Source organism: Apiospora hydei (genome assembly GCF_038363865.1).
Source record: "Apiospora hydei strain CBS 114990 chromosome Unknown utg000003l_segment0_segment0, whole genome shotgun sequence".
NCBI classification, from domain to species: Eukaryota; Fungi; Ascomycota; class Sordariomycetes; order Amphisphaeriales; family Apiosporaceae; genus Apiospora; species Apiospora hydei.
The window spans coordinates 118575-136768 of record NW_027117362.1 but is presented as its reverse complement, the minus strand read 5'-3'; the positions used below and the strand labels follow the sequence as shown (position 1 = coordinate 136768).

The following is an 18194-nucleotide window of genomic DNA, read 5'->3' as shown; positions in this document are numbered from 1 at the left end:
CCACCACCACCTCAAGTACTTTACCCACCTGCCAACCAACCTTACCTTTCTTCCTCTCTTTTTTTCTTCCACCACTCCGTCAGTCAGAACAGTAGCAGCCACACGAGACGAAGCTTTCCGACTTCCGACTCCGACTCGCGCGCTCGCTTTTCCCCCACCGGCGCCGCCCGTGCCGCATCGAGGGCCACCCGACTCGAACCTGTTTAATTGGCGATGCTGTCTCCACTCCCACGTTGAGCCGTCCTCCATGTTTCCCAGCAAAGTTCCCCGCGTCGTCCTCTTGACGGGGCTGGTCTTGCTGTTCCTCGTCATTGGCACAAACTACTACCTCTACGACGATGACCCATTCCGCCCACCGCCCAACAGCCTGCAACAGCAGCCTAGCAGTCCCAAACCGCCGACCCCGGTCGTCCCTCCCGTCGCCGGCTCCAAAAATGAGGCTTCCGTAGGCAAAATCGAACAGCAGCCGCCCCCGCGGCTCCGGCTGCTCACGACGATCGCCCTGTCGCCGACACCGACGACAAGAAACCCCATGGCGCTCCTCAGGCAGATGCTGGGCAAAAGCCTCCAGCAGCCTCAGAAAACGAAGCACTGCCACCGCCTCCGCCGCCGCCACCAGCAGCGAAGCCTTCGGGCCAACCAGGCGCAGAAGAGCACAAGACGGCGGCGACGCCGGCCTCACCTGCTGAATCTCCCAAGTTCGACCATGGCGACGAACACCCACCTCCGCCGCCAAACAACTGCCCGACCGAGCTCGACTTCCTGGGCAAGACCGGCAAAGAACTGAAACTAAGTAGTCACGTCAAGTACAGCCGTCGCTGTATCACGCCCGTCTTCTCGGCCGATGTCAACAGAAACGAGGTCGTCAACATCTCGACCCCTCTCACGGGAGAGGGAGAGACCACCATTGACATGAAGAACTGCGCTGCGAACAAGCTTCCCCAGTGTATCCCCATCAAGCTCGACGTCCCGAAACCATATCCCAAAGAGAAGTTTAACAACATGATCTTCGGCATTTCGACCGGCTACGATCGTCTCAACGACGCGAGCTCGGTGGACACATTCGCGCATTGGATGGCGGACACCGACGCGCGGCTGATCGCCCTGGTCACCGACATGCCGGAGCGAACGGCAGCCGAGCTAAAGGCTCTCAACAAACGGTTTGCCGATGCGCACATAAATGTCACCCTTGTGAGGGCCCTGGACGACTCCTTCACCACGAGTCAGTCGCATTTCACCGTGCTGGTCCATATGCTCAACCATAGCACACCCGAGACCCAATGGTACGGGCTCTTGGACGACGATACCTTCTTCCCCAATCTGAAGCCGCTCTCGGATGCGCTGGCCAAGTTCGACCACCAGAAGGACTACTACATCGGCACCCTCTCGGAGGACTTTGCGGCTGTGCGCAACTTTGGCTACATGGCCTTTGGAGGCGCCGGTGCATATCTCTCATCTGCGCTCGCACAGAAGCTTGGCGACAATGCGCTCAAGTGCATCGAGGAGGCCACCGCCCCCGAGGGTGACATCATCATTCGAGACTGCGTGTACCGGCACTCCAAGGCCAAACTGACCATCCTCGACGAGCTGTGGCAGCAGGATCTGATGGGCGACCCCAGCGGTTTCTTCGAGTCGGGCGTGCGGCCGATCAACCTCCACCACTGGAAGAGTTGGTTCCACCTGCGCCCCGAGAAGATGTCTCTGGCGTCGAATCTCTGCGGAGACTGCTTCTTGCAAAGGTGGCGGTTCGGCACGGACGAGGTCCTGTCCAATGGTTATTCGATCGCCAAGTACCGCGACGGGCTGGAGGAGCTGGACCTCAATTTCATGGAGAAGACGGCGTCGAATCTCAACAACGGCTTTGATTTCAGCATCGGACCCTTCCGGCCGCTCATCCACCCAGACGCCAAGAAGAGCTTTCTGTTTGAGGATGCCAGCATCGACGACAAGGGCGTCCTGAGGCAACTCTACGTCTGGCGAGGCAATGCCGAAATAGGCGAGATGGACGAAGTCGTCGAGCTGGTCTGGAAAAAATAAAACCAGAAAAGAAAGCTCAAATCAAAAACTGGGTTGGTTGGGGGGGCGCAAAGGGGGAGATACCACTTGAGAGACATAATGAGCAAAACCTACTCTAGATGCAGGCTTGTCTTGAAACGATTGGTTGGTGTTTTTTTATTATATTTTCTCTCTTTATCGGGGGCCGAGAGAGAATTTTTGGACATTTCTTCTCCCCGTACCCGTACTACTACTTTTTTTTCTGTACATTAACGCCTGACGAAGACTCAGCGAAAAAGCATATTAAACGGCGGCGGACAAATTCGCATATGCTTGTTTTGAACTGCTTTTAACTCCTTCTATAGCTGAAGAAAGAAGATGATGATGAAAGATGAAACACGCAAGCTGGCCTTCGATGATGATGTCTGTCTGTGGCTATTGATGCCTTGACGTATTCTGGTTTTTCCCCCTTCGCATGTAAAAGCTCATAGCGTATCTATGGTGATGCCCGTCTGACTTTGTGGCTGCGCTTGCGATGCGATTGACTTTTGTCACCCGTGTGGCCGGCCCTCGAGAGGGAGGTCAGAACCTTATCGTGACAAGTGGCCTACATGTACGTATCGCGCAGACAGCTGCTGATTGATTGATGCCACTGCCCACGGTGGTGGCGCCATCAATAACGGACCGCGAGAGCTCTTTCCGGCAGCAGCGCCATTCCCTTCTAGACATAGTACGGCGAAAACGTGTTTCTGCTTCGGACATTACCTCTTTTGGTCTCGGCTTGGTGGCGTCAAAGTTTTTTCTTTCCCCCATCCATCGAGACAGCGTCTCTCGCGCAACGTCATTTGCAAATTGGAGGGAGATCGATCGTGGGGGTCGGTTGGGATTTGCGTAGTGTTCGACATGGCGGCTCTTTCTATACTGATGGCGGAGCTCGGGAAGTGGTCGGGGAGGTAGGCGTTGAATGGAATGGATAGACCGTGGTCGAGATTCGCGATAGGGGGCTTTGTCCGTGACACCGGGAGTCCGGGTCCACTCTGGTGAACGTCCAACAATCGCCCTGGGGGCAGGAGATCATGGACCATGGCAGGGGATGGCTCTCGTTCACTATCTTGGGAGGAACGTATGGAATCGGTCTTGAGATGATGGCCTTTTTGGGTAATATGGTCGCGCATAAGCATAAATCAGATAGGGTTGGTGGCGGCGGCGACAGTTCCGTGGGCGTTTGGCTGCCCAGGTACACCAGGCGGGCGAGGTCTGTCCCGTTCATCGGCGGAGCAATCTTGCGCATTCCGATGTACACGGTTTTCTCGGGCCCTTGAACACTTTGTCTTAGAGCACACATCGGAACCTCTGCCAACAGCCCACTTCCGGTTCTTTCGGGTCTCGGTCGGAGGCGCGGGAATAGGGTTGGGATGGGAGGAGGGGGTTACCGTGTTGTAAAGGTCTCGCAAATCAGCAGTGGCCTTTTCGACTCCAGCTTCCGTGCGGCATGTTTCTCATCTGGCGATAGCTAAGTTTAGTGGTGGGTGCAGGCATCATTCGTTGTCTTCAATGTTGGATCTCAAGACTACAAGTCTTGGGTGAAGAAGTTGTTTACCTTCAGGGATTGAAGAATTGCGGAATAATATCGAACCATTAACATTTGCATCGATTCCAGCCTGGTCGTAGCCAATACTAGGGGTTTTCTGCCCCTATAAGGCTTTGCCCCCAAGTCACCGTCATGTCCCACCTTGCGAGACTGCAGTAAGCACCACATAACTCCATTTGTTCGTGGTTCCCTCAGATATTATTGATTACTTGCATCAGCCCCCAAAGTGGCATATCGAACCATCGGCTCCGATTGCCGATCTATCCCCTTTCCGTCGAGTCAGTAAGCGAAGCACAACATTTGGGGATAAATATATTTCTGTTCACATATCTTACAAGCGCTCAAATTCAGCAAATATCTATCATCCGCTCTCTCAGTCTTGAGTACCAGTAAGAAAATATGCACCCCCTGGAAGCCCACAGTCTCGCTAGCACCAACGATGAGGCATCGCAGAATGAAACAAGATACAGAAGCTCAACATCTCTGATATCGCTGCAAGGCTCTCAACGAACCCCACCCAATGAACCACAGCCTTCTGGATACGAGATGGCTCCTGTCAACGAAAGAAGGTCTAAGATACCTTCGCAGCAGCCACCGGGTTTTTGGAGCCAATGGTGGATGGAGATTCTGAACTGCTTTCTCATGATAGCAACTCTTTGCGCCATCATTGGCGTTCTTTACCCTAATAGTCGCAAGCCTGTACCAGACTTTCCATATCAGGTATCTGCTTTTCCGATCCATACCAAGCCAGAGTAACAGACAGGTGGCTAATACAAAACCCAGGTATCTATCAACACCATCGTCTTCATCCTCAGTACAGCATTGAAAGCAAGCATTGCTCTGGTCCTCGCAGAGGGTATTAGCCACTTGAAATGGGATTGGTTCCGGGATTACAGATTTTTAATCGATCTAGATGTTTTCCACCAGGCCAGCCGTGGACCCTTGGGTTGCCTGCAGCTGCTCGTTGCCCTTGCCCAGCGAGGGGGCAATTCACCCCAATACTTGCAGCGGCTTTGACTATCCTCACACTTGCATTGGACCCTATTACGCAGCAACTTGTTCGTTATTACAATTGCAAGCACGTCAGCATGGATCACCGAGCCACACTTCCCAGAGCGAATATGTATGACGAGGGTAACCTATATTCCGTCGTCCCAACCCCAGTTCTGGGCTTTATTGACCAGGGGCTCTACAACCCCGGCACCGGTACGACACCGTTTTCCTGCGCGAGCGGTAATTGCACATTTGATCGTCCGTTCTCGACACTTGGGTTCTGCTCGAGCTGTGAAGATATGAGCAGCCAGCTTGTATTTTCTGTTGAAAAGTCGGTGCCATACACCACCAGATCTTTTAACTCTACCACCTTTGAATATGATACTGTCATTGAAGAGGGTCTACGGGTTAACACGACGCTCCCATCTGGTACTTTCGCTTCATATGGCCCATCAAATGGTTAGGCTTCATGGTTCGTAATGAACTCGACCTACGACTCCCCGTGGGTTGATATCCTTCAAGCATCTTTGGCAGTCCCGGGAGAATCGGAGCAGAAGGACTTCCACAATACATCTGGTTGCAAAACCACATTTTACAACGAAACATGGGCTTGTAGTGGTTTTGGAGGCTCGGGAGCGGCTCGGTGCCGGATCAGGCCTTGCGTCAAGACGTACAAAGCGACAGTCGACCAAGGACAGGTAAAGGAAAATCTAATGAAGTCACACTTGAACATGAATCATGGCTATGAAAACAAGTTTGACGAGCAGATTAATGTGACCGTTGCCGTGGACTCTTTTGTCGGCAGCTGATCTAAGATGTGCTGGTTCTCGGGTGGTGGACCGATTGCAAAACGAGGGCCTCCGCATCAGTGGCGCCGAAGAAATCATACCTTGGAACGTGGTGGTCAACACGAGGTCAGCTACACCCTCCCCTTTGTGAAGAACATTACTAAAGAGCAAAAGGAATGGAAAAGCCTCGATATGGACAAGCGCATCCGACTATAATACTAATCTTCTCGTTGAAAATACTAGCCTTCCGCTGGACATCATACCCTCGGAGTGTCTACACTCCATGGCTCACTCAGCTTGGCTGCCGATCCATTTGTATTTCGCTAGCTACTTCAGCGGCGCTGTGAGCCCTGGGGGGCGGACCAGCACAAATTCGGACCTTCTTCAACGACTCGCGCGCCAATTTCGCGAATATAAACCGGACTTTTGCCAATATAGCCGAAGCCCTTACCCTGCGAGTCCGACTGTACGGGGAGCCAAAAGCATCAGAGATCGCGCGACAGATAATAAATAAACCGGCGTTAGGGGTGGTGTGGGAGCAGAAAACGTGTGTCGAAGTGAGGTGGCCATTCCTGGCTTTCCCAACTACCTTGGTAGCTTTAACGACAATGTTTCTCGTCGTCATTATCGTCCAATCAGCGAGAGACACGGGGACAACTAATAGTTGGAAGTCTTCGCTTTTGCCCATGGTGTTCCATGGGTTCTCAATGAACGGTCATTACTGGGGAGATGTCGATGGGGATGTCGGGCTTGGCAATCTACGGGACATGGAGAGGGTTGCAAAGAAGACGACGGCGAAGCTGCATCTGGTGAGAAATTAGGACGCCAGTTGCGTGAATTGCTATGATGGCAATTCATAGGGAACCCGTCTCAAAATTATTGATCCCGTTTGCACTGCTCGGTCTCATGATCAATTGCTGTCAATGTTGTGATCCTCTGAAGGCCATCTCCAGTCAGCAGTACGCATGACTGAGTGCATTTGTCTGTATGCTCGACATGCTTTGAACGGCGCCTGAAACAGTAAGAAGGAAGTTTTTATCTGTTTGATCGTGAACTAAGGTGCACTAGGCGCCCCCTTTTACGATATATCTTGTTGACAGCTTGCTGCGACTCTTGTCAAATACCACAAAGGTATGCGAGCCCATGCGAGGCATACGAATGCTATCTGGTTATATCAAAAGGTATCCCGCTTCGCTTGAAATGTTTGGCTACTGTGACTAAGCCTTTGCACTATTGATTTCTTCTTTTGAACCTTCACCCTCAAATATGCAAGGAGGCTCTTGACGATACAGGGATACGATGCGAGCGAGTTGCGGTACCGTGAAACCGAGGGAAAGAGATAAGGCATTTGCGGGATCCCAGGAGCAGGACGGCACCCAGGTACTGCTTTTATCCCTCTCCGAATATGTTATCATTCTGACGAGGTTGCTGGCCTAGTAGTCCAGAGCATTAGAAAACGCTATAGAAACTAACAGGAGACACGTGAAATAACCTGACACTGACTATTGCCTCGCGTGTCTACCTGATAGAGTCTCAGTGGAACCCAGTAATTGAGGAACAAGCATCGGCAGACTGAAAATGGCGATAGTGCGATAGGAGGTTTGTGATGATAAAGATTACCGTCTAAGAAATCTAATATAAATGCCCGCCGAAAGATTCCGATGCACTTCCCCGACAACTCCCTGATTTTGAATCCATACCCCATTTCTCTGTCTGAACGTACAAATGAAAGGCCGTGTCTTAGTTAATAAGGACAGCCCGGTAATGGACATCGCCCTTCTCCAGCTTGTCCAGAGCCGTCTTGATGCCCTCCTCATTCATAGGGAACTTCTCCACGATGGGCTCGATCCGGTGGCGAGCAGCAAAGTCCAGCATCTCCCGGTGCAGGTGTCGGGGCGCCACAAGACTGCCCTGAACGTTGATCCCATGCTCAATCAGAGGCATGTAGGGAATTTCAAAGTTCCCCGACGAGACGGACAGCGGGTAGATGGCACTGCGGGGCGCCATGACGGGCAGGATGAGGTCCCACTGCGGCTGCGCCGACGTCGTGACTAGGAGCCGGTTGACGGGGCGCGAGACGGACAGCGAGGTAGCTCCTTTGGTGGCCACGAACTCGTCCGCGCCCAGAGCGAGGGCCTGCGCCTTCTTGGCCTCGGAACCCGAGAAGACGACGACGCGGCAGCCCATGCGGGCGGCGAATTGGATGGCGAGGTGGCCCAGGCCGCCGACGCCCATGATGCCGACGGTGTCGGTGGACTTGATGCCCTGGAGGGCGGTGAAGGTGGTGGCGCCGCCGCATTGCTGTCGTCGCGATAGCGTTAGCTTCATCTTCAAAACGACACAAGGGAACGGGCGATGCTACTTACCAAGGGGGCGGCGACCTCGTCGCTCATGTCGTCGGGGATCCGGTGCAAGAAGGCCTCGCGCCAGACCGCGTTGGTGGCAAAGCTGCCCTGGTCGGGGTTGGAGCTGCCGTACAGCGCGGCCTCGGCGCAGTAGGTCTCGTGTCCGGTGAGACACTCGATGCAGTGGCCGCAGCTGTTGCTCTCGTACCCCCCACCCGACGCGGTCGCCGGCTTTGAGGTACTTGACGTCGGGACCGGTGGACTCGACCACGCCGATGCCCTCGTGGCCAAGGACCATATCTTGTCCTTTCTGTGATCCTACTAGTCAGTCGTGCATGTCCCAAAAGGGGTGTGGGTGGTGGGGTTATATAGCAGGGGGGGGCCACTAACGTAGTGGAGATCTGGGTGGACATTGTTAGATTTATGCAAGATCCAATGCTTATTGGGTGGAGTAGGTTGACTTGCCGGTTCCGCATACCCCGGATGCTGTGATTCTCACGTAGACGTTGTCGCTGGTGAGTTCATCGGGCTTGGTGGTGGTGCTCTGGCGGGGAATGCCGTCCTTCTGACCCTTGAAGACAGTGAAGCTAGGCATGGTGATTGGTTGGGGGTTTCTGACCAATGAGGAATGCTATATCAATCAGGATCGGGTGACTTGTTGGACTGGTTGTCTTTGCTAAATGCGTTGGTGTTGGGGCTGCACTCGTTGTTGCTGATGCTCATCTTCATCTTTCTGTTCAGTCTGGGGTTTCGGCTTCCTTTTATCGTCGCCATTACACGTCGAAACAAGACGAACATCTGAATAATACGTCGGCGTGTAGGACATATCGTATCAATCGTCTGGATTATCTAAAGCCGGGCGTTCATACAGCCGGGGCCAATGCTGAGCTTCGTCGTGGCTATCCCCGAGACGCCAGTTAGTCAGCCCCCAAGAGTTTCCCCCTTGTGCTACCAGAGGGACTTGATTGTCCCGCCCGGCTTAGGTCAGGCAAAGCTGCTGGCACAAATCTCGACCGCCGAGTTCCCCCGACTCTGGGGGTGCTTCGTTGGGGTAGCGGCCTTGGCTGTGTAACCACCCTTTCCCACACAGCGAATCCCCATGTTTGGTTCTCTGCCGGGTGAATTATGATTAATCCCCCATGGGGGAAAAGACGGAGGGAGATTCTTGGGCAATCAGAAATCCGGAATCAAGGTATGTCAAGAAAACAAATGCGGGTTTGGTCCATCGGCGATAACATGAAAATTCCTTCTAATATGTCTAGGAGATCATGGGTGCTTAGGTACGTCATCGCCTCTTATCCACCATGGCCAATTAATCATGTATTTGAATGCCTCAATACTCGTTAGATCCTCTCTATTGTCATAATGGTTCAGGCGCATACCACTTGGGATAGAGCGTCTTGACACCATCACCAGATGCGCCTGTCTCGCAGACGTCTCCAACAACCTATGGCTCGTGGCTCAACATGGCTAAGCTCCTTCTCCTTGGACTACTGGAATTTACTTAACGCTTCCTGCTGTTTTGTTTCCCGCAATTGTGCAATGGTACATGTGCCCCGGGATTTGTATACCCTTGATGGTGATAGCACTGCCCATACTACGCATCCGTCCTGTATATATTGGGGAATATTTCATGTTGTAGGATAATGTTTGTTCTACCGGACGTGATGTTTATTTTACTGGATATAATGACTGATTACACAAGTAAACCTATCGAGTATTTGCCGAAGGTGCCTATTAGACTAAAGGCAGCGGTTTCGCCATGAAAGGGATACGTGGCTTGCGGCGCGCGGACGGCTATCTGGCTCCCAGTAACCATGGCAATATCCTTAGTTGGTATACACAGATACCACGCCGTTTCCTCCACCTAATACGATATGGTTAGTATTCTCCTCGTATCTGGTTATCGTGGGCAGCGATGATTCAACTCACACTTTTGCGGCGCGTACCCGGGACAGGGGGTGTCGCACAGGCCATCGTCAACCTTGGTGTCCGCAGCGGGAATATCGGCCACCTGGCCGCAGGCGCAGTCCGTGCCGTTGGTGAGTCCAAAGACGGGGAAGCCGGCCGCCTGGCACTGGTCGTTGCACAGGCCGACGGACTGGAATGTGGATGGGCCGAGATCGACGAAGCCCTTGACGGACGGGAAGCAGCCGACGGGCTTTTCGGCCTGGGCGAGGGCGGCGGAGCCGAGGACGGCGAGGGCGAGGATGGCTTGGTTCTTGAACATCGTGATGTCGGTCTGGTTGCACGTTTATTGATGAAATGGAATGAATGGGTTGAGAGATGTCACAGTTGGACTGCAGTGCTGCCTATTTAATAGTATCCGTATAATTGTGCCAACTATTACTACTGGCTGACGTGACGTCAAGTGGATTGCAGTTTTGACTGCTTTTTCAATTGCTTACTGTGGAAATGGTTAGGTGTCGCCGATGTAGCCGTCGAATACGATCCAAGCGTAGCCGTTCGAGCCGTTCCAATGGTCATCGCCATCTCTCCAGCACTCGAGAGTATTCGCGATGCGATGTTTTGTCCGGGAACAAACAAGGACTCCAGCTGTTGGAGACACAGCCTCATGTTTTTTCACAATTGAGTTACCACCGAGTGTGACAAGCACTGCGGAAGCTGAAGTTGCATGGGGGCAGCGCGTGGTGATCGGGACGGATCGATGCTCAGTAAGCCCAGGCACCAGGTCCTGGTTATTTTTAGGCCGCAGTAGCTGCCGCCCCCTGAACCGACTATCCCTAGAATCGCCTAGCATCAGAAAAAGCGCCCGAAAACCGTCTGAAACCGAAAGCCCGAGCCTCCACCCCAAACTGCAGGAAACAATTGCACAAACATCCAACACCTGCTCAGCCATCCTGCCATCCCATCCTTCACCCCCAAAAAGGCGTACAATAGTTGTCAAGCCCTGCCCCCGCCTCACATCAATGGGCTGACTTTTATCTGAAGCTGAATGTGATTCTCGGTTTGAGTGACAGTGATAAGGCTGCAGGATTGCGTGAACGCCCAACTAACTCGCTTGCCAATCTGCATGTTTCACTACAGTTGGTGCAGGTCAGAGGTTGTAAAACGCCGCCCATCTCCAACACCACACTCTGACTCGCATGCCCGGCTTCAGTGCCTCGAAAACGTATCTTCAAAACAGCACAACGTCCAACCGAGCCTGATTGGGTTTCAGTGGCTTTTCGATAAGATAGTGATGGGCCTCGGGACATTGCGCACAATGCCCACCCGTTTGCAATGTCGCATACTTGAGCCTTGGGGTATTTGCCGACAAGAGACGATGAAGGATGATGGAGAACTTAAGAACCTAGCCCCTCCCCCAACTGTTTGCTGCACCCCTTACCGAGACAACCCCCAAAGCCCCCTGCTCGGGCCGGGATCGTCCTCAAGGTTGCGTCTTGGGGGCGGCGACGTGCGTGCATCAGCCATGCAAGCAAGCACCGAAGTGCAACATGAACAAGGCTGTTGGATGGGCAGGTGCAGATTCTCGGGATCCCCTCGAAATACAAATATGCAGAGAATCCCGCCCTCCTTGGGTTACATCTCAAGCAACCCATATCTGCCTTTCAGTTGTACTGCGCACGAATAGTGTTCCAAGCTGGGCATAGAGCCATGAGCTGTAAGAGGCCACGACACCCCTTCAGTATACACTTCTTGTTTTCTCACGGGATTATTATCACCTCATTTTAGAGAATTGCACTCGATTGGCTTACCAGCACGCCCAAGATGTTGTTGACCCAGGTTACCAGTTGCCTGATCTGGGCTACAGGCGTCACCCTAGTATCCGCTGTTGCTCCGTCCGATGTCACCATTAGCACCCGCGATCCACCTGGGGCGTCTTCGGCAGACACTCTTCGGGCCTTCCAGAGGGCCGTCGTCGAGATCAGTCGACGCGAAGTCAACCCGGTATTTAAAAACAGCACGTCACTCGAAAAGAGCTGGGACGGAGCCACATTGTTCAGCTAGTAAGTAAACCTGAAGTTTGGGGGCCACATGTGTGCATTTACCAACAAACAATTCAAGCCACGAGAAAGCTCGGAAGGGCAACATCTCCGTGACCGCCGGCGTCGACATAATATGTACATCATGCTACCTCAAAGCCAAAGCCACGGCCGAGCTGAGCATCGACAAGTCCTTCAACGCCAGCAAGGCCCTCCACAACCTGACCGAGCAGGTCTCCGCCGAGGTCAAGAACGCCACCGACACCGCCGTCGACTGGGTGGGCAGCTACATCAAGAGCACCATCCACAACTTCAAGGACGGCATCGACCTGGACGACTTCGAGCCCCCCCGCCCCACGGGCCCGACGTCGAGTTCAACGTCGTCATCCCGCGCATGCCCGAGTGCCGGCTCAAGTTCAGCTTTGATGATCTCGAGCTCTACATGATGATGGACACGCAGCTCTCGGCGGGCGCCACGTACAACCTGAACTTGTACTCCTCCAACACGCCGATCGGCTTCTCCTTGGGCAAGGATTTGGAGCTTGGCGTCGTCTTCTCGGTGGATCTTATACTCACGGCAGATGCCCATGTTGATATCAGGAGCGGCTTCCACATCAAGATAGACGACGGGGCGTCCTTTAGTCTGGCTATGTTTGCTGACAACCTTACTGACACGACGTTGTAAGTGTACTCCCGAAACGTATTCACAGGAACTATGGGAAAGACAGCTAACAGTAAGACAGCAAGGGCGGAAAGTTCGAGTTCTTACCAGTAACAGTCCAGTCCTCCGGAGGAATTCTGAAAGCGGTCCTGCGCCTAGGCGCCCACGCCGGGATTAAAATTGAGACCCCCGACACGGGCATCCCGGGCCTCGAAGCCAGCGCCGGCATCGAAGTCGGCGTATTTGCCCACGTGGCCGAGTTCGTGACCAACATCACGGGCCCCAGTACCATCCCGAATCGCCGCAATGAGCACCACCACGATGACAAGGACTGCGTCCTGCGGGTCGAGGAGTCCTACCAGCTGGCCATCGGCGCCGCCGCCGGCGCGACCGTCGCCATCGCGGGGGAGAAATGGGGTCCGGTGCCGCAAACGATCGTGCCCATCTTCTACACAACCCTAGCAGATGCGTGCGCGACGTCGCAGCCCGCCACCATCACGACGTCCGTGCCCGCGATAGCGCCCCGCCAGACTGGTGCTGAGAGCGGTGAGCTCAAGACCACGACGATAACGACGAAAGACGTCTTCACCGGCGTGGCCTGCCAGTCGCCCGAGCTCGTCAACTGCCCGGCCTCGCTGCAGAAGACGACCAAGACGACCAGCACGCGCACGCTGGTCACGGCGGTGCCGTCTGGGATCAAGGCCACATTCCCGCCCACAACGCACAACTCGGTCGCTACGACCGTGGACTTTGGCAGCCGGGCCAAGAAGCTGTACGAGACGTCGGGTACACCGACCTCGTTCAACCCGGACGAGCCGACGTCGGCCGTCGGGAAGGCGATCGATGCCGTAAACGGCGTGGATAAGCGGGTCATCATCGGGGTCAGCGTCGGGGTTGGGTCGTTTGTCATCATCGCTATTGCGATGGGTTGCTGGTACGTTACCCCCTGTCTTCCGTTCATCCCCATTTCCCCCTTTTCGTACGCCACGGGGCATACAAAGCTGACCCCCTTATCAACAGGCTCTGTACCAAGCGTAGGAAGGCAAAATACCAACCCGTCAGTCGCATTTCTCAGGTCAATATGTCATCGCCGGACGAGTATCCTCCGAGCACTTACGATCCGCACAAGGCTCATTACGTGACGACGGTCGAGCGGGATAGGCGTTGAAGAAGAATGGCAGCGTTCAATATTTACAGGATAGGGGCAAGGGAAATACGAATTTCTAGAATATACACAATTCGATTAATGAACTTATGATTTTAAAGATGAGCCGTATTTTGCCTCGGGTGTAATTAAGACTCATTGCACTACTTGTATACACTTGTGTTTACACAGACATCAATTATTCTCGGTACATATCATTGGATATACAGTTGACAACTCACACCAGAGTTAGCTCTCGCTTATCCCATTTTTTGAACCATTGAATTCCAGAACACTCAAGAGTCATAGCCCCCACTCTTTTATACACATTGCTGACCGTGCCTGAGACAGGTTGCAGGATTAAGCATTTTGCTTCCACTGACACCGATAAAACCCTTCCATTCGATATGGGGGGTATGAAAAGTTGCAAAGAGGAGGAGTACCGTGTAGTGTTCAAGGCAACAGCAGTCAGAGTCGAAGAACCACGTGCACTCTTGTCTTTTCTGGCACCCCCCTCCGTGCCCCTTCTCACTTGTGCAATCGACCACAATACAGTCATTCGTCTTGCCGGTGTGGATCTCGGTATATGTCATGAAATCTGATGGTTTCATCATTGCCACCAAAAAATGTCGTTGCCGCTGATCTCATCAAACGCCAAGGTGCCGAAAAGATAACGGAAGTTGCTCGGGAGTGAACGTACAGCTCCAGTGTGACGTACCATCGCTTTAGTCAAGCCTCTAACCTCGAGGTACCCAGATGCAACCTCCCCGTAGGGATTACTTGGGTCTCGAAGTATGATGTTGTTGTCAAGAAACTCTACATGTAATTTAGGCATCTTCCCGAGTGGATGAAGATCAAAATAAATAGGCTCGTTCGTGACAGCCCATGATCAGGAGGGTGCTCGATACTCTGTGGCATGTTTTGCCGTACCCCTTGATGAAAACATGGGCCGCCACCACAAGCCCTTGTGCAAATCGGACTTCCAAAGGCCTGCTAAATAATCGCCACCAACCTTCAAGTGCACCAACTTGGAAATAGCTGAGATCGCTGGCAGTTTGTCCGAGTCTTTTGTTAGGTTCCTTCGGGAGTACGTCTGAATCAGGTTGTAATATTCCTCGAGGGTTTTCTCTCTGTCCGGATGGCTGGTTGGTCGGAGAGAACATGCTTCTGAGAATATGACGTCTGATATCATCGAATAGTCATCATCAGGAAACCACCCTAGAGCCTTGTACATACAATCGTCCAGATCCAGACGACTGTCTGCGCTCTTATAGCCGTAGGGACACCTCCAGTACAGTTGTTTCTTCCCATAGTACAAATGCCGGGGTGATAAGACTGACTCCTGAAGCGTCCAGGCCCTCCTTGACAATGGGCTGGATGTGTGAAGCTGTTGAAGATTCTCAGGTAGCTGACCTGGATATTCCACCCGAACTTTGACAACTCTGGAATCGCTTGATACGAATTCGAGGATCGGGGCAGCAGGACATGATGTTGTACCACGGTTGAGAATACCCTGTGTACTTTTGCTAGACGCCATACCAAAGATTGTCAAAGTTGAGTCCTTGTACACACGACTCATCGTTTGAGATTCTTTCTCCCAGTCTTCTTTAGAGTCTTGAACTATACAAAGAGAATCTATCCAAATATACCGGAACCCCAGCTTGCTTGTGATTCTTATAGCATCCTGAAAATTGGCAGGCAGATAGCGGTAAGCCAGGTGGTTTTTGTACGCTGCCAAATTGGCGTATTAGCCACATCTGCAGATTGAGGTGCGCAATTGCGATGGCCACCCCTACACGCCTGAAGCCACTCCTTTGCCATAGAAAAATTGTCTTCTGATCCAAGATCGGGATCTAGATGAACTTTGCCTATACGAAACTCATCAATGTATGCATCTTGACCTGACGTTAACAGTCAGCGGATAACTCAGATATAGTTGATGACGAGGTGCGGATAGGGATAAAGCACAAACCACGGCAAACAGTTAAAGGAAGCGTCACAGGTGTACTTTACACTTCGTCAAGCTCAAGCCTACTAGGTGTGCTGTCTGGCGCGAGCCAAACCGACAAACTGTCAAGCACGGAGATCTTGTCAATCGTCACGCTGAGTTTGAAGAAGATTTCGCTGCCAATGGAGATCCGGATAAACGATCCCGAGCCCATGCGCATGCGCATCGTGGCTGCCTCATAGACGGTATCACCAATACTGGGAGGCACTGGATCATCGAACAACCCGTAGACACGAGTAGTTTTTAAACCGTGTAGAATAAGCCGACAAAGATCACATCCGGTCTTTGCTGCCGCTTCGAGGTCGTCGATTGAGCGATGATGCCGATAGTAAGCCTGGAGTGGAGGCATTCCCGGTTCGAATTCAGCCCTAGCTAGATCGACGAGCGAACGGAGCGATAGGCCGGCGCAATACTGACAACGTTGGGGCATCTTTGGCAGGTGATAAGAATATCCTGACGAGAAACCCTAGAGAAACTCAAATCACGTAGGCCTAGCTGTGGCGGCATACGATACATGTATTTAACACAGTTGAGGAAATGAGATTGGTGACTTTTGTAGACCAATCCGCGATATGCCGCGACGCAAACTGGGAATACTACGAGAGAAAATATGCAGGTATTTAGGCTGCAGTGTTAGCTGACCACCACCCACCTCGAAGCCCCAGCAGCCCGCCCAAAGTCATGAAATGCAACAGCCTCGCATTTGCAACCTTCAAGTGTTACTACATAATGCCTAGGGCGGTCTGTCAGGGGCCTGGAGCGTTCTACATGAACAGAAATGCCCACCCCTAGGAGCCGGCCTTTTAATCGACTCACCAACGAACGGGCCCGAAGGCATTGGCTGCCGTGATCGTGGTTACAGAGACGACGACCATAAATAAACCGGGTCAGATAGGATGGATGACACCTATGGTGTGCCGCCGAGGTAAGGGATGCAACAAAACACCGACATGCTTCCGTGCAGATCTCTCACACCCAACATCCCGGACATCCCGAACTCCACCATCATCCCTTGCCTCATAACGAAGCCCAACAAACATTAAGGCCGGCTAGATGTCGCTATTTTTACCCACCCTACTCCCTGTAAGTCCCAACTACTGCTACACCATCCCCAGGTCACGATGAAGCCTGCTGGAGTGCTCATGGTTGGCAGCGTCCCTGGAGGATCGCCGCAGGAGGTCTTCACGCGCCTCGCGACTGCTCTTCCTGGCCGCTTGTCGGCCATACCAGACGGCGAGACGGGTGAGCGGTGGAACTATATCGGATGGCAGTTGCAACGATTCCCCACAGTAGCCCGGCGAAACGAACTGGGAGGGACCCCGCTTCCCGAATCTGGACTCGGATCTGTCCTGTCAGCCTTCACGCTTGACGACATCAAACCGACAGCATATGATGAGGCAGCTTTGTCGTCATATGCCGAATTTAAACACCTCCGTCAGCGAGGTATCATTCCGTCCAATGTTCGGTTCCAGATTGGCCTGCCGTCTCCCTACAGTGTCCTGGCAGGCCATATCAAACCGGAAGTGGCCAATGCGATCGAACCATTATACGAACAACGTTTCGCGGAAACCATCGATCGTATCTTTGCCGAAATCCCCACCGAGGAGGTGGTGATCCAATGGGACCTATGCTTCGAGATGACGGCGCTCGAGTTTGAATTGGGACGGCTCCCGGACAAACGGCACCAATCATATTTCTCATCGCCCGGGGGCGTGCAACAAGGGCTCGTCGACCGCGTTGCTCGATTGTGCGAGAGGATTCCCAAAGACGGAAAGCTCGCCTTCCACCTGTGCTACGGCGATCTTCGGCACAAGCACTTCGTCGAGCCCCAGGATACTTCGCTTCTGGTCGACCTCGCCAACGCCCTGCTTGAGCGGGAAACCATTGGCCCGCGAACTGAATGGGTTCACCTTCCGGTGCCAAAAGAGCGAACGGATCCCGGTTACTTCGCGCCTTTGGTCCGTCTCCGGCTTGACGCCCCTGGATTGAAACCACCTCGCTTATATCTCGGGGTGGTGCACGCCAACGACGAGGTAGGCACGAAGAAGCGTGTGGAAACTGCACAAGCTGTTGTCCCATTCCCTTTCGGAGTGGCTACGGAATGCGGGCTAGGACGAACCCCGCCTGGAGAGGTTGACAGTATTTTACGGATCTGCAAGGAGATCACTCAGGACCCCATTCGAGAGAATCTATGAGCACAATGCAAAGGCATGGCGGAGACATCCTTATAGTATGCAGACACCTCGTTTTAATAAAGCCTGGTCCAACGTATCGGTAACTAATACCACGCGGCAAGCACATACGATAGGCATGCGTCTCAGCCGAAAGGAACCCAAACAGTACGGAGGTAATGCATGCTTGGCAGCCAGCAGGGCATTAGATTTACATGCATAGCACACTATCCGAGACATTTGAGCCAATACAGCTGTGTTGGCCACTGACCCACGCGGGAGCTGAGTTTGATGTCTCAAAGCCTAAAATGTCTCGTGTTTTGATTCATAAATGAATGCATCTTCTCTATCCAGCGCAACGTGGTAGACGGTTCATATAGTACACCCAATTTCCATTACGAAGACTCATTCGAGAAGGATTCGCCTGGTCGGAACCATGCTTACACCTGGCGATGGTGTCAGCACCAAATATGGTGGTTTGATGAACCAATTTGTAGTCTCAGCAGATTCGGAGTATTGCTTTTGCCCTTGATCGCTGCGCCCGTGAGAAA

At 53.0% G+C, this 18194-nt stretch overlaps 7 protein-coding genes across 7 annotated transcripts; 5 read left to right on the top strand and 2 right to left on the bottom strand.

Moving 5' to 3' along the window:
- Nucleotides 1–247: 247 nt before the first annotated feature.
- Nucleotides 248–2037, top strand: PG997_001820 (glycosyltransferase family 31 protein; the record flags this gene model as incomplete). Its single annotated transcript, XM_066806135.1, has 2 exons — nt 248–445; nt 526–2037. 2 exons carry the CDS (start codon nt 248–250, stop codon nt 2035–2037), a joined length of 1710 nt encoding a protein of 569 aa, XP_066673431.1.
- A 1948-nt stretch (nt 2038–3985) lies between these two features.
- Nucleotides 3986–5043, top strand: PG997_001819 (uncharacterized protein; the record flags this gene model as incomplete). The annotated part of the gene is made up of 3 exons (XM_066806134.1): nt 3986–4306; nt 4370–4442; nt 4514–5043. The coding sequence occupies 3 exons, from the start codon at nt 3986–3988 to the stop codon at nt 5041–5043; spliced, it is 924 nt and encodes a 307-aa protein (XP_066673430.1).
- Nucleotides 5044–5543: 500 nt separating this feature from the next.
- On the top strand, nt 5544–6188 carry PG997_001818 (uncharacterized protein; the record flags this gene model as incomplete). The annotated part of the gene is made up of 2 exons (XM_066806133.1): nt 5544–5637; nt 5827–6188. 2 exons carry the CDS (start codon nt 5544–5546, stop codon nt 6186–6188), a joined length of 456 nt encoding a protein of 151 aa, XP_066673429.1.
- A 919-nt stretch (nt 6189–7107) lies between these two features.
- On the bottom strand, nt 7108–8307 carry PG997_001817 (GroES-like protein; the record flags this gene model as incomplete). Its single annotated transcript, XM_066806132.1, has 4 exons — nt 7108–7668; nt 7734–7886; nt 7921–8022; nt 8191–8307. 4 exons carry the CDS (start codon nt 8305–8307, stop codon nt 7108–7110), a joined length of 933 nt encoding a protein of 310 aa, XP_066673428.1.
- Nucleotides 8308–9541: 1234 nt separating this feature from the next.
- On the bottom strand, nt 9542–9942 carry PG997_001816 (uncharacterized protein; the record flags this gene model as incomplete). Its single annotated transcript, XM_066806131.1, has 2 exons — nt 9542–9611; nt 9662–9942. 2 exons carry the CDS (start codon nt 9940–9942, stop codon nt 9542–9544), a joined length of 351 nt encoding a protein of 116 aa, XP_066673427.1.
- A 1502-nt stretch (nt 9943–11444) lies between these two features.
- On the top strand, nt 11445–13488 carry PG997_001815 (uncharacterized protein; the record flags this gene model as incomplete). The annotated part of the gene is made up of 5 exons (XM_066806130.1): nt 11445–11683; nt 11742–12038; nt 12080–12340; nt 12403–13299; nt 13359–13488. 5 exons carry the CDS (start codon nt 11445–11447, stop codon nt 13486–13488), a joined length of 1824 nt encoding a protein of 607 aa, XP_066673426.1.
- A 3105-nt stretch (nt 13489–16593) lies between these two features.
- On the top strand, nt 16594–17667 carry PG997_001814 (uncharacterized protein; the record flags this gene model as incomplete). The annotated part of the gene is made up of 1 exon (XM_066806129.1): nt 16594–17667. One exon carries the CDS (start codon nt 16594–16596, stop codon nt 17665–17667), a length of 1074 nt encoding a protein of 357 aa, XP_066673425.1.
- Nucleotides 17668–18194: the final 527 nt, after the last annotated feature.